Below are 12,709 nucleotides of genomic sequence, written 5' to 3' on the forward strand. Positions count from 1 at the left end.
TGCTTTACTTTCTTTGTTTTTCTAGCACGTATACCTTCTAACAAACTATATAATTTACTTATTTTCATTGTTGATTGTCTGTGTCCCTTTACTCTCTAATGTAATTGTCACAACGGCAGGGATCTCTTTTTGAAGGGATATATCCTAAGCCCCTGAAACAGTGTCTGGCACATAATAGGCCCTTCATGAATAGTGGTGAATGAATAGTGGTGAATGAATGAATGTTTTGTATTAGCACAGATGGGATAAAATTGCTGGTGACTAAAAAGCTTTTTCTTTAGCCCAGTGGTTCTCAAAATTCAGTTCCCCAGATTAGTAATATTAACATCTGGAGCTTATTAGAAATGGACAGTCTTGGGCACCACCTCAGACCTACTGAATCAGAAACTAGAGGAGGGCCCAGCAACCTGTGTCTTAACTGCCCTCCAGTGATTCTGACTCAACCAAAGTTTGAGAACCTAGTCTAACCTGTATAAGTAAGAGACGGCAAAATCTCATGTAAAATATTGAGAGCATTATAAAAAAAAGATGTTTAAAAAATATTGAGGGCATTTTCATTGCTTCATTTAGGCTCTATTTTTAAAATGGTATGTTTTATAATGCCTAAAAATGTGAATCCTTTATTGATCTTTTATGCTCTATTATATACGTAGATATACTTTTCGATGGCAGTCTTTTTTTCTTTTCATTTTTTTGGACACAAGGTGGCTTAGCAATACTTACTATCTTACCAAAATTTATATGTTATATGCTTTAAAGTTTACAAAGCACTTTTTTAAAAAATTATTTATTTTTAGAGAGAGATTATTGGGGGGGAGGAGCAAAGGGAGAGATAGAGAGAGAGAATGTTAAGCAGGCTCCACGCTCAATGCAGAGCTGGACCTGGGGCTTGATCTCACAACCCTGAGATCCTGGCCTGAGCCAAACTCAAGAGTCCAGCACTTAACTGACTGAGCCACCCAGGCACCCCAACAAAGCACTTTTATTATTTAAATCTTCACAACCCTATGTGTAAGGATTAGTTTTCTTTGAAAGAGAAGAGGAATCTCAGGATAAGTGATCTACTCAAGATTGTGTGCAAACACCTGGTAAAGCCATATTTAAAAATGGCTTCTGATGTTCACTTTCCATGTTCTTTCTCTGGATCCTAATACAACCTGACAGCATTGACTTTTGTTAAAGGCACTGATAATTTTGTAAAAATGTATACGTAGACAATGATAGCAATAATAATAGTAGTGACCTGGTGCATCCTCTTCAAGTAATTCCGTATAGAGAAATAATGTGTTTAAAATTCACAGAAAAACACATTCAGGGGTGCCTAGGTGATGCAGTTGGTTGGGCATCAGACTCTTGGTTTTGGCTCAGGTCATGATCTTGGGGTCGTGGGATTGAGCCCCACATTGGGCTCCACACTGGACACAGAGTCTACTTGGGACTCTCTCCCTCTCTGACCCCTCCCCCCCAAATAAATGGATAAATCTTTAAAAAATAAATAAGTAAAAAATAAAAACACATAATATTCATTCTATTGACATATATTTGTTGCATACTAGTACTGTGTCAAGTGCTGGTTTAGGCACTGCAGGTAGAGTAGTAACCAAAAGAAAGCTGCTTTATGGAGTTGACATTATAGTTGGAGAAGACAGTAATCAAATACATAAATCTGGATGATGATGATGTTATTAAAATTAAAAAACTAGGACAGGAAAATGATTGAATAAATTATGGCATATCATACAATAGAATAATGCTGCCATATAAAGTAGGATACAAAACTGTATATGCTGTATACTTCCAATTTTGCCTTTTGCCCTCCAAAAAAATTTTATATTTAAAAAAGTTTTTTGGAGTACCTGGGTGGCTCAGTTCGTTAAGCATCTTCCTTCAGCTTGGGTCATGATCTCAGGGTCCTGGGATTGGTCCCTGCATCGGTTTCCCTGCTCAGCAGGGAGCCTGCTTCTCCCTTTCCCTCTGCCACTCCCCCTGCTTGTGCTCTCTCACTCTATCTCTCTCTGTCAAATAAATAAATAAAATCTTTAAAAAAAAAAAAACTTTTTTGTAAGTATGATTAAACCTTGACCATACATACAGTCTTTCAAAATTATGGTCATAGTCAATTTAATTGCTCTGCCAATTTCTAGTGGCATTTCTATAATTTCTTTTAAAATGGTAACATAATTTTTCATTTCTGTATGCAGCATCAAATGTGTTAAAGTGCCAATAAGTTTGAGTAAAGGTGTAGCTCTTGAGTTAAGAATTTTTTTTTTTGCATTTTCCATGTTTTCATTATGAGAATCCAATCCATGGCATATACAAAAATAGTTGCTTTTCTCTGTGTAATAAGTGATCATAAACTCAAGTCCTTTTTATTTCTTCTTTAGGGGTTAGAATTGCAAGAGACATCCTGTCATACTGCTGAAGCTCAAAGAGTTGATGAAGTTTTTCAGAGTGCCTTTGAACAAGAATATTCGAGAATATGTTCTATTAATGAACACTTTGGAAATGTCTTGACACCCTGTACTGTTTTACCAGTAAAACTCTATTCTGATGCCAGGAATGTTCTATCTGGCATAATTGATTCTCATGATAATTTAAAAGAATTTAAAGGTGACCTTATTAAAGTACTTGTGTGGATACTTGTTCAATACTGTTCCAGAAGACCCAACGTTCAGGACGTTCACAGAACTGAAAATAAAGGGAAAGCATCTCTAATAATTCTGCCTGCTTTGAATGCTTCACCACAAAGCCAATCCCCAGAAGACACAGATAGTTTAAATTCAGAAATTTTGGATGACTGGTCTGATGATAATGTTTTTGGTGATGAGCCAACTATCCAAAAAGGAAAAGAAGAAAAAGATCAATTAAAAGTTGTATCAGGTATAAATTTGCCTATTCCAGGATCAGTAGAATCACAGGGGCTTCGTGATCATTCTATAGGCACAGTTCCTGATAACAGTCTTTACAAGTCAGTTATATTGGGTTACCCTGTTGTTGATAAAGGAAAACAAAAAGATGTGACATATATCCCTCTCGTGGAATTCAGTTGTTCTCATTCTCACTTGTTAAGCTTACCTGAAGAGTGGACATCTAACTGTTTGCCTAATTCCAAAATGAGGGAGATGAGCTCATTATTTCCGGAAGAGTGGTACCAGTTTGTTTTAAGGCAGTTGGAATGTTTTCATACAGAAGAAAATGCCTCAAATGTACTGGAAGAAATTGCAAAGGACAGAGTTTTAAAAGACTTTTATGTTCATGCAGTAATGACTTGTTATTTTAGTTTATTTGGAGTAGACAATATGGTTCCCAGTCCTGGTCATATATTGAGAGTTTACAGTGGTGTTTTGCCTTGGTCTCTTGCCTTGGATTGGCTCACAGAAAAGCCAGAACTGTTCCAACTAGCACTGAAAGCTTTCAGGTAATTCATTTTGATTATACATAAACTGTAACTGGCAGAAAAATACTGATTTTTTTTAACCTAGGAGGAGATACTTCTTCATTTCTAACTATAAAAAATAATCACTTTCCTAAAAATGAAAAAAAAAAGCTTAGTATGTAGTGATATCAGGAGTACATTTTAATTTCTACTTTTTATTTGTTTATGTGGAGAACCTATTTTTCATATGGCTTATTGGGTTTCTTCACTTTCACTTCACTCCATCATTTCTCCCTGAACTTTTTATCTGAAATATGTATGATTTTAGAACAATGTCTTAAAAATATTGAACAAAATTACCTATAAAATTGATTTTATAAATTTTATTAAAATTTCTAAAATTCTTTGTTTCTCCATTTTTAAGGTATACTCTGAAACTAATGATTGATAAAGCAAGTTTAGGTCCAATAGAAGACTTTAAAGAGCTGACTAACTGCCTTGAAGAATATGAAACTGACTGGTATATTGGTTTGGTGTCCGATGAAAAGTGGAAGGAAGCAATTTTACAAGAAAAACCATACTTGTTTTCTCTGGGATATGACCCTAATATGGTAAGGTTAAAAATGTGTTTTTAAACATTTTCATATATTGACCTTAAAGAACTAAAGTATTTGAACTAAGTGAAAGAGACACAACATTCTGGGTATGGATGTGTTAATCATATCATTAAGGCATTTGTAATAATGACTTTATGGCCAACATAGTACAATCCTAGAATGACTCATTATTTACTTTTGCAAACCTAATATGAGCTAATTAAAAATGTGTAGCCGTTGTGCAATAACCTCTAAGATAACCAAGTAAACTTAATTTGCTATTACATAGTTGACTAAATGGCTTATATTCCTATGCCAAATTTGAGTCATGAATTACCACTTTGGATTTGACTCCTAGATGAAAAATTAATATATAAGTGGCAAAGGATTCATTTTTTCTGACATCAGTGTTTTATCTGAAGCAAATCTGACCTGTGAAAATTCAGAGACTCCAAATAGGGAATAACTTTTTTAAAAAAGAAATTAGTGGCTGTTCTCATTACACTTAAACTGTCATCAGGTGTGCACAATGTGATTCAATGTTACACACTCATTGTAGGTTTCATATCTGGCATTGCATCTTGAGGAGCTCCATAGATGTGCTCCCCATCAAAAATAATGAAAGTTGTTTTTAAAAAACAACCATTTAAAAATTTGGAAATGGTCCTAAGGGCAAATGCAAATGAAGAAACATTTATTCAAAACTTTCAACTAAAGCCCCATAAGAATAGTGAGAGACTGCAGTATTTGAACCAAGACCCATTCCTTCCCAACTCAGCAAGACAGAAACTCCTCAGACTGATATAAACAAGAAGGGTTCCCTCTCACTTCAGCTCCTAGTTGGAAGACTGTTTTCCTGGGAGAGTCAGGGCTTCAGCATTTTTATCTTACCTCCCGCTACCTGTTGGGAGGCTAGGTTCTGGGCATGTGTAGTTAAGAGGTGAGAACTCCTTTCTGGCCAACCCATCTCTTTGGATAGAGGCTTTACTCTGGACTTGGTGCCATTGAGAATAATGGGGCCCTGACCACCCTTACCTCCTTGGAAGGTGGAGGTTCCACACTGGGAGAGGCAAGCCAAGAAGACCTGAGGTTACTGCTCCCCTTCTACCTCCTAAAGCAGAGGAGTCTCTCAGACAGAAGCATGCCATTGTCTCACCCCCAGATACCCCCTTAGCTCTGGCTAAGAGATTTTGCCCAGTGGGAGAAACAGACCATTAAAAAAAGAGAGAACTCTAAATTTCTCCCAAAGGAAATTATTTTACTTGCAGCAGTGTGGCTACATTGACACCTAAGATGCCCTCAAAAACAAAGGAGCTTGTGGTAAAAAGTAATTAAGGGTCTACTGGTAAATTTGTTAGAGACATAAACTAAACTGTAGGCTGAATAGGTAAACAGAACCAGGGAAAGAAACAGTAGAGAAGAGCCCTTGTGGGGTCAAAAAATGTGCCCATGTTTAATTGGATCAGTCTGTGAAACAATTTACTTCCCACGTCATTGTTGAAAACATAAAGCAACCACCTGGCAATCATTGGAGCTTAGCAGCTGGTTGTGAGCAATTAATAGATGAAGAGAGCCCTGCTAAAACCACTGCCATCTCATGGTAACTGTGGACATTCACAAGGCTGCACTCCCTGAGGAACCAAAATCAAAGGCTTCACACTTGTGGGGGAAGTAGGGATTAACTTCACTAAAGTCATCCTGCCACTTACTAAACTAAAGCAAATAAATAACAAGCCCTGGGATGGGGGTGGGGAGCAAAAGTCAATGCTCAGAACTGCCGTGGTGTTATATAAAATGTCCAGTATTGAACATAAATTATAAGACAGAAAGAAACAGGAAAGTCAGACCCATACACCAGGAGGGAAAAATTGCCTATGAGTGACTAGATGTCAGATGTAACAAAGATTTCAAAATAGCCATCATAAAAATGTTCAAAGGACTGAAAGAAACCATGCTTAAAGAAGAAAACAAAGTGGGCAACAAAGGGAATATAGAAGGAAAGTACCTCAAATTAAGGTCATATTCGACAGGCCACAGCCAGCATCATACTCAATGGTGAAAAGCCGAAAGCTTTTCCTCTAAGATTGGAACCAGACAAGGATGCCCAGTCTTGCCACTTTTATTCAACATAGTATTAGAAGTCCTGCCTCAGCAATTAGGCAAGAAAAAAGAAATAAAGTCATCCAATTTGGAAACGAAGAAGTAAAACTGTCACTATTTGCCGACAACATGATATTATATATAAAAAGCCCTAAGTACTCTACCAAAAAACTTAAGAAATAATAAGCTAATTTAGCAAAGTTGCAGAATACAAAATCAGAATACAAAAACTATTATGTTTCATTTTAGAAATGAAATTAAAAATCAGTAAGAGAAAGAAATTTAGGAAACTAAGAGATATGTGGAAATTAAACAATACATGCCTAAGTCGCCAGTGGTCAAAGAAGAAATTAGAATATAATTTCTATTATATTCTATATCATTCTGTATTGTTGAGATGAATGACAAGACACAGTATACCAAAACTTGCGAGATGCAATTAAAGTAGTCTTTAGAGGAAAATTCATAGCTTTAAAAAGAAGAAAGATTTCAAATCAATAGCTTAACCTTCCACTTTATAACACTGGAAAAAGAAGAGTAAACAAAACTTAAAGGAAACAGAAGAAAGAAATTAATAAAGATAAGAAAGGTGATTATGAAATAGAAAATTAAAAAAAGGGGGCACTACTACTGACCTTATAGAAATAAAAATGATTATAAAGGAATACTGTGAACACTTGTATGCCAGTGAATTATATAACTTAGATGAAATGGACAAATTCCTACAAATAGAAACTACCAAAACTGACTCAAGAAGAAATAATCTGAACAGAACTATAACAACTAAAGAGATTGAATTAGTAATCAAAATACTAACTGTAAAGAAAATCTGAGAACTATATGGCTTTGTTACATAATTCTAAAGTATTTTCAAGAATAATACCAGTTCTTCACAAACTCTTCTAAAAAAAAAATAGAAGAAACAGGAGCACTTACCAACGCATTCTGTAAAGCCTGTATTACCCTGATACCAAAAGCATATAAAAACATTACAAGGAGAGAAAACTATAGACTAATATCTTTTATCAATATGGATGCAGAAATCTGTAACAAAATAATAGCAAACTGAATCCAACAACATATAAAAAGAATTATACACCATGATCAAGTGGTATTTATCCCAGGAGGGCAAGGTTTCTTTAACACCGAAAAATCAATTAATGTAATATAGCATATCAGTTGAATAAACAACAAAACCATGTAATCATCTCGGTAGACATTTGACAAAATCCAATACCCTTTAGTACTAAAAATACTTCCACTAGGAATAGCAGGGAGTTTCCGCAATTTGATAAAGGCATCTATGAAAAACCCACAGTTAACATCATACTTATGTGAAAAGCTGAATGCTTCCCTTAAGGTCAGTAGTAAGACAAGGATTTCATTCACCACTTTTATTAAACATTATATTAGAGATTCTAGCCAAGGTAATTAAGCAAGAAAAAAAAGATAGGAAAGGAAGAAGTGAAATTATCTCTATTCACAGATAGCATGATCTTGCATATAGAAAATCTAAGGAATCCTCTAAAAAACTTAAAACTAGTAAGTTCAGCATGGTTACAGGATACAAGATAAACATACAAAAATCTATTGTATTTCCATACACTAGGAAGGAACAATCTAAAAATGAAGTTAAGAAAACAGTTCTACTTAATAATACTTAGGAAGAAATTTAACAAGAAAAGCACAGAACGTATTCTCTGAAAACTATAAAACATTGTTGAAAGAAATAATTTAAGATTTAATAAAATGAAAAAACATCCCATGTTCATGGCTCAAAATGATATGACAATACGCCCCAACTGATTCACAGATTCGGTACAATCCCTATCAGAATCTCAGCTGGCTTTTGTGTGACATTGGCAAGCTGATTCTAAAATTCGTATGGAATTTCAAAGGACCCTGAATATACAGAACAATCTTAAACAAAATTGTCAGATTAACACGAATTTCAAAACTTAGTACAAACCAACAGTAATCAAGACAGTATGGCAACAGCATAAAGATAGACATAAAAATCAATGAAACTGAATCAAAATCTAGAAATAAATCCATGTGACTCTGATCAACTGATTTTAACAAGGGTGTCAAGACCATTCTAAGGGGAAAGAATAGTCTTTTCAACAAATGGTGTTGAGACGGTTAGATAGCCACATTCCAAAGAATGTCGTCGTACCCTGTGTTAGTTTTTGGAGCTGCCGCAACAAATTACTGCAAACTGGGTGGCTTAAAACAACAGAAATTTATTCTCTGTCAGTTCTGAAGACCAAAAGCCTGAAATCAAGATGCCAGCTGGGCCACCCTCTGTCTAGAGGCTTTAGGGGAGAATCTTGCCTCTTCCAGCTCCTGGTGACTTCTGGTATTCCTTGGCTTGTGACACCATAACTCCAATCTGTTTCTGTCTTCACATGGACACCTTTCCTATATCCCCCTATGTCAGTTCTCCCATCCCTTTCTAAGGACACCAACCACTGGATTTAGAGCCACCTAAATTCAGGATGATCTCATCTCAAGATTTTTAATTACATCAGCAAAGACACATTCCAAACAAGATTTACAGGTACCATGGGTTAGGACTGAGATATATCTTCTTTGAGGGATACCATTCAACCAACTGCAGGCCGTTACTACATACTATATACGAAAATGAACTCAAAATAAATCAAAGACCTAAATATAAGAGCTAACACCATAAAAATCATAGAAAAGATCATAGAAGTAAATCTTTATGATCTCAAATATGGCAGTGGATTCTGAGATATAACACCAAAAGCATGAAAACAAAACAGAACAAAAATAGATAAATAGGACTTCATCAAAAGTAAAAACTTTTGTGCTTCAAAAGATACAACCAAGAAAGTGAAAAGACAACTCACAGAGTGGAAAAAATGTTTGCATATATCTGATAAGGGATTTGTTACTAGAATATTTAAAGAACTCTTACAATGCAATAATAATAAAATATGAGCAAATTTTAAAATGAGCAAAGTATCTCTATAGATATTCCTTCAAAGGAGATATACAAATGGGGCAATAAATAAGCCCATGAAAAGATGTTCAATGTCATTTGTCATGAGAGAAATGCAAACCAAAACCACAATGAGATATTACTTCCTACAAGGACATACTACAATGGCTGAAATAAAAAAGGCGTATAATAAGTATTGGTGAGGATATGGAGAATTAGAACTCTAATACAGTGCTGGCAGAAATGTAAAATGGTACAACCATTTGGAAAACATTTTGGCAGTTTATTAAATGATTAGAGTTACCATATGACTCAGTAATTCCACGCCCAGGTATATACCCAAGAGAAATGAGAGCATAGATCCACATAGAAACTTGTACATGCATGTTTATAGCAGCATTATTCGTAACTGACAAAAGGTGGAAAGAACCAAACTATCCATTCACTGATGAATCAATAAGTAAATTGTGGTTTATTCATAAAATGGAATATTAGTCCACCATAAAAAGGAATAAAGTACTGATATATGCTACAACGTGAATGAGCCTTGAAAATATTATGCTACGTTATAAAGAAGCCAGTCACAAAAGACCATATATGATTCCATTCACATGATGATTCCATAAAAGGCAAAACTATAGAGATAGAAATTACATTAGTGGTTGCTTATGACTGGGAGAATGGAGGGATGGGAGCGTAATAGCTAAAGAGCGCAAGTTTCCTTTAAGGTCATGAAAGTGTTCTAAAATTGTGGAGATCGTTGTATATATTTGAATAAACTAAAAAAGACTTGAGTTATACACGTTACATGAGTAAATTGGAATGTGAATTGTATCTCAATGAAACTTTTTAAAAAGAGCCTATTGTGTGATTGTCCACTGACTACTATTTATGATTTATGCATTGTTGAGGCGAGACGGGGTAAGGAATAGAGAGGGAAAGGAAAGAGAAGGAGCGGGATTTTGCTGTTTGGGTTATTGAATGAATGTCTCTCATTTCAAGCTTATTCAGAGAGCTACTGAATAGAGGTGATGGTTGATTCTGAAGGCAAGTAACTCATGTGTATATTTTAATACACCACTTTCTGTTTAAGTTTGCCTAACTACAATGGAATTTTTCTCTAAGTTTATAAATAAAATGTAAAGGCCTGAATATAACTTTTTCTTCTCCTCCCCCACCCCCCTTTTATACTTTAAAGGGAGTTTACACTGGCAGAGTACTTACCCTTCAAGAATTGTTGATCCAAGTTGGGAAGTTAAATGCTGAAGCTGTTAGAGGTCAGTGGGCCAATCTGTCATGGGAATTGCTTTATGCCACAAACGATGATGAGGAACGATATAGTATACAAGCTCATCCACTACTTTTAAGAAACCTTACAGTACAAGCAGCTGATCCTCCCCTGGGATATCCAATTTATTCTTCAAAACCTCTTCACATACATTTGTATTAGAGCCCATTTGACCTGTGAGTGTATTGTCATCAAATGAGATGTTTTTATTTTCTCATTCTAGAAAAGTAATGTGATTCCTCATAACTTCACTGGACTTCTCTCTCTCCTCCTCCAAGTCAGATACCTGAGAAAAGCTAAGCTCTGTAAAGTTGATTCTATCAGCTATCTTAATGTTTAAAAAACAAACTTTGTCTAACATAAGAGTTAGAAATAGTTGGCCAATATTTGTGCCCTATGGATTGTGGTAGGCTTTAGCAAATATAAAATATTTGTATAAGATTAGGTAATGAATTTATTAATGCTTTCTTAAATGTCATAGGTGGCTTGCCTTACAGAAGTCAACAAGTATAATTTTTACATACCTAGAAGATAAACACACATATCAGTGTTCTTATGTAATGATAATGGATCCTATTGAAGGTTGTATAATGTATATTTATTTATTTGAAATATTAAATTTTATAGTATTTTCAAACTTTGTGCTGTTTTGTTTTAACATTAATATGGCCTGAGTGTTTTCATATAATCTATTCATTTTCTTTACATATACTTCAATTCAGAAGCCTTAAAAACTTTAATAAAACCTCTTCCAATAAAATCTTTTTCCTTCCTTTCCCAGTATCTTTTTGATACATGTGAAAGGAAATGGGTTTATCTTGTTCATCAGGATTAACAGTGTTTGGATACAACATAATGACTGCTAGAGGCCATTCCCTAGATCTGGCTCCTTAAGCATTTCTTTTCAATTGAACGTACTGCTTCTGAAGAATGATTTAACCCAAATGTCTAGTGGTTACTAGTGTCTTAGGTATCTAAACTAAAGGCGGAAAGAAATGGCAGGAAAATGTTCATAACACGATAAGAACTTTCATTCTTTTGCTGCTTATAGATTACATTCCCACCAGCAGTATCTGTATAAACTACAATTTCGTTTATATAAACCCCAGAAAATGCAAACAAATCTATAGTATTCGAAATAGTAATGGAATAGAAATAGTAGTAGAAAGTACATCATTGGTTACCTGGGGTGGGATAGGCTGGGAAGTAATTACAAAGGGCACAAAAGAACTTTGGGGCTGATGGATATGTTTGCTCTATTGTCTAATGGTTTCACAAGTATGGCCATATATGTCAAAACACATCAAATTGTCCATAGTACATCAACTATACTTCAGTGTTAAAATAGTAATGTGTTAAAAATAATAGAATATTTATTTGTTTATTTAGTAGGAACTGATTGTGACTGAGGTCTCACGTGACTTACTGGTGCACCCAGTAGTTGAGCAAATCCTAAAGCCATAGCTTCTACTGCTAACTCTTCTAACCAGCTCACCAGCTGTCTGTCACCTTGCACAACCCCGTTTCTGCCTCACTTTCAGCACTAATAGAATGAGCACACCATTTCCTTCCTATTTCGAAGGGCCGTTCGAGATAAAGGTTAGGAAATGAGAGGTCAGGGCAAAATAATAAACTTTTTTAAAAGTCAATATGTGAACACTTGGTTTCACAGCTCTTGACCACATCTTTGACAAAATGAACTTTGACAAAAAGCTGCCTTTCCATCTTGGGTCGCTCACAAAAAAGATCAAAGAAGAGAGGGTTTATACGCAGAAAAGTATATGGTTGTACATGCCATAGAAAAACACCCTGCAGATGAATTTTTAAAGATCATTTTAACTTATTTATGCCCCTTCTACCCTTCATTGGCTGGAGTAATTGAGCAAACTGAACTCGTTCCTTCATCCTCATACCATGCTAATTTCATTCTCTGTGAGTTTTCATTCGTAACATTCTGGAAGCCTGGCATAGTCTTCAACAAACCCTAAACACTGGCAAGCACACCAAGGTCTGGAGATTTAGGGACAAAACAAAACTGACCTGCACTCCAATCTCTTGAAACCTTTTTCTAAATCCCACCCTTTCAAGGCTCAGTGCAAATCATCCTCTCCACAGAGGGCTTCACACCCTTCTATATGCTACGGAGGGGTTTCCATAGTGTAGTGCTTATCATAGTCACCTCGCACTCTTCTATATTCAGATCTCTCCCTTTTCTGAATTATTTGTGCTTACAGTCTATACCATGCCATGTGACAATGTTGTTTTGTAGCATTCTAGATTTGTTCCAACAATTCATCTTTTTTATTTTTACCCCAGATGCAGTGTATTCAATTAGTCATAATGCCCATTTTCATCACTGGTTGTGCAAGAGCCCTCTTGCG

The 12,709-nt window shown here is 35.3% G+C and overlaps 1 protein-coding gene across 3 annotated transcripts in view; it reads left to right on the forward strand.

Annotated features, from left to right (window-relative positions):
* The window catches only part of PCNX4 (pecanex 4), a 39,273-nt gene extending 28,328 nt beyond the window's left edge, over positions 1-10,945 (forward strand). For all 3 annotated transcript variants that reach the window (XM_087855978.1, XM_045810379.2, XM_045810380.2), the window contains 3 exons: positions 2,385-3,418; positions 3,801-3,987; positions 10,239-10,945. In XM_087855978.1, the coding sequence (XP_087712104.1) occupies positions 2,385-3,418; positions 3,801-3,987; positions 10,239-10,490 (1,473 nt within the window). In that variant the 3' untranslated portion in view covers positions 10,491-10,945. The remainder of the gene's footprint in view (positions 1-2,384; positions 3,419-3,800; positions 3,988-10,238) is intronic.
* The last annotated feature ends 1,764 nt before the right edge of the window (positions 10,946-12,709 follow it).

This window comes from Ursus americanus, chromosome 26, assembly GCF_024610735.1.
Source record: "Ursus americanus isolate L20-20 chromosome 26, mUrsAme1.1.p, whole genome shotgun sequence".
Classification (NCBI taxonomy): Eukaryota; Metazoa; Chordata; class Mammalia; order Carnivora; family Ursidae; genus Ursus; species Ursus americanus.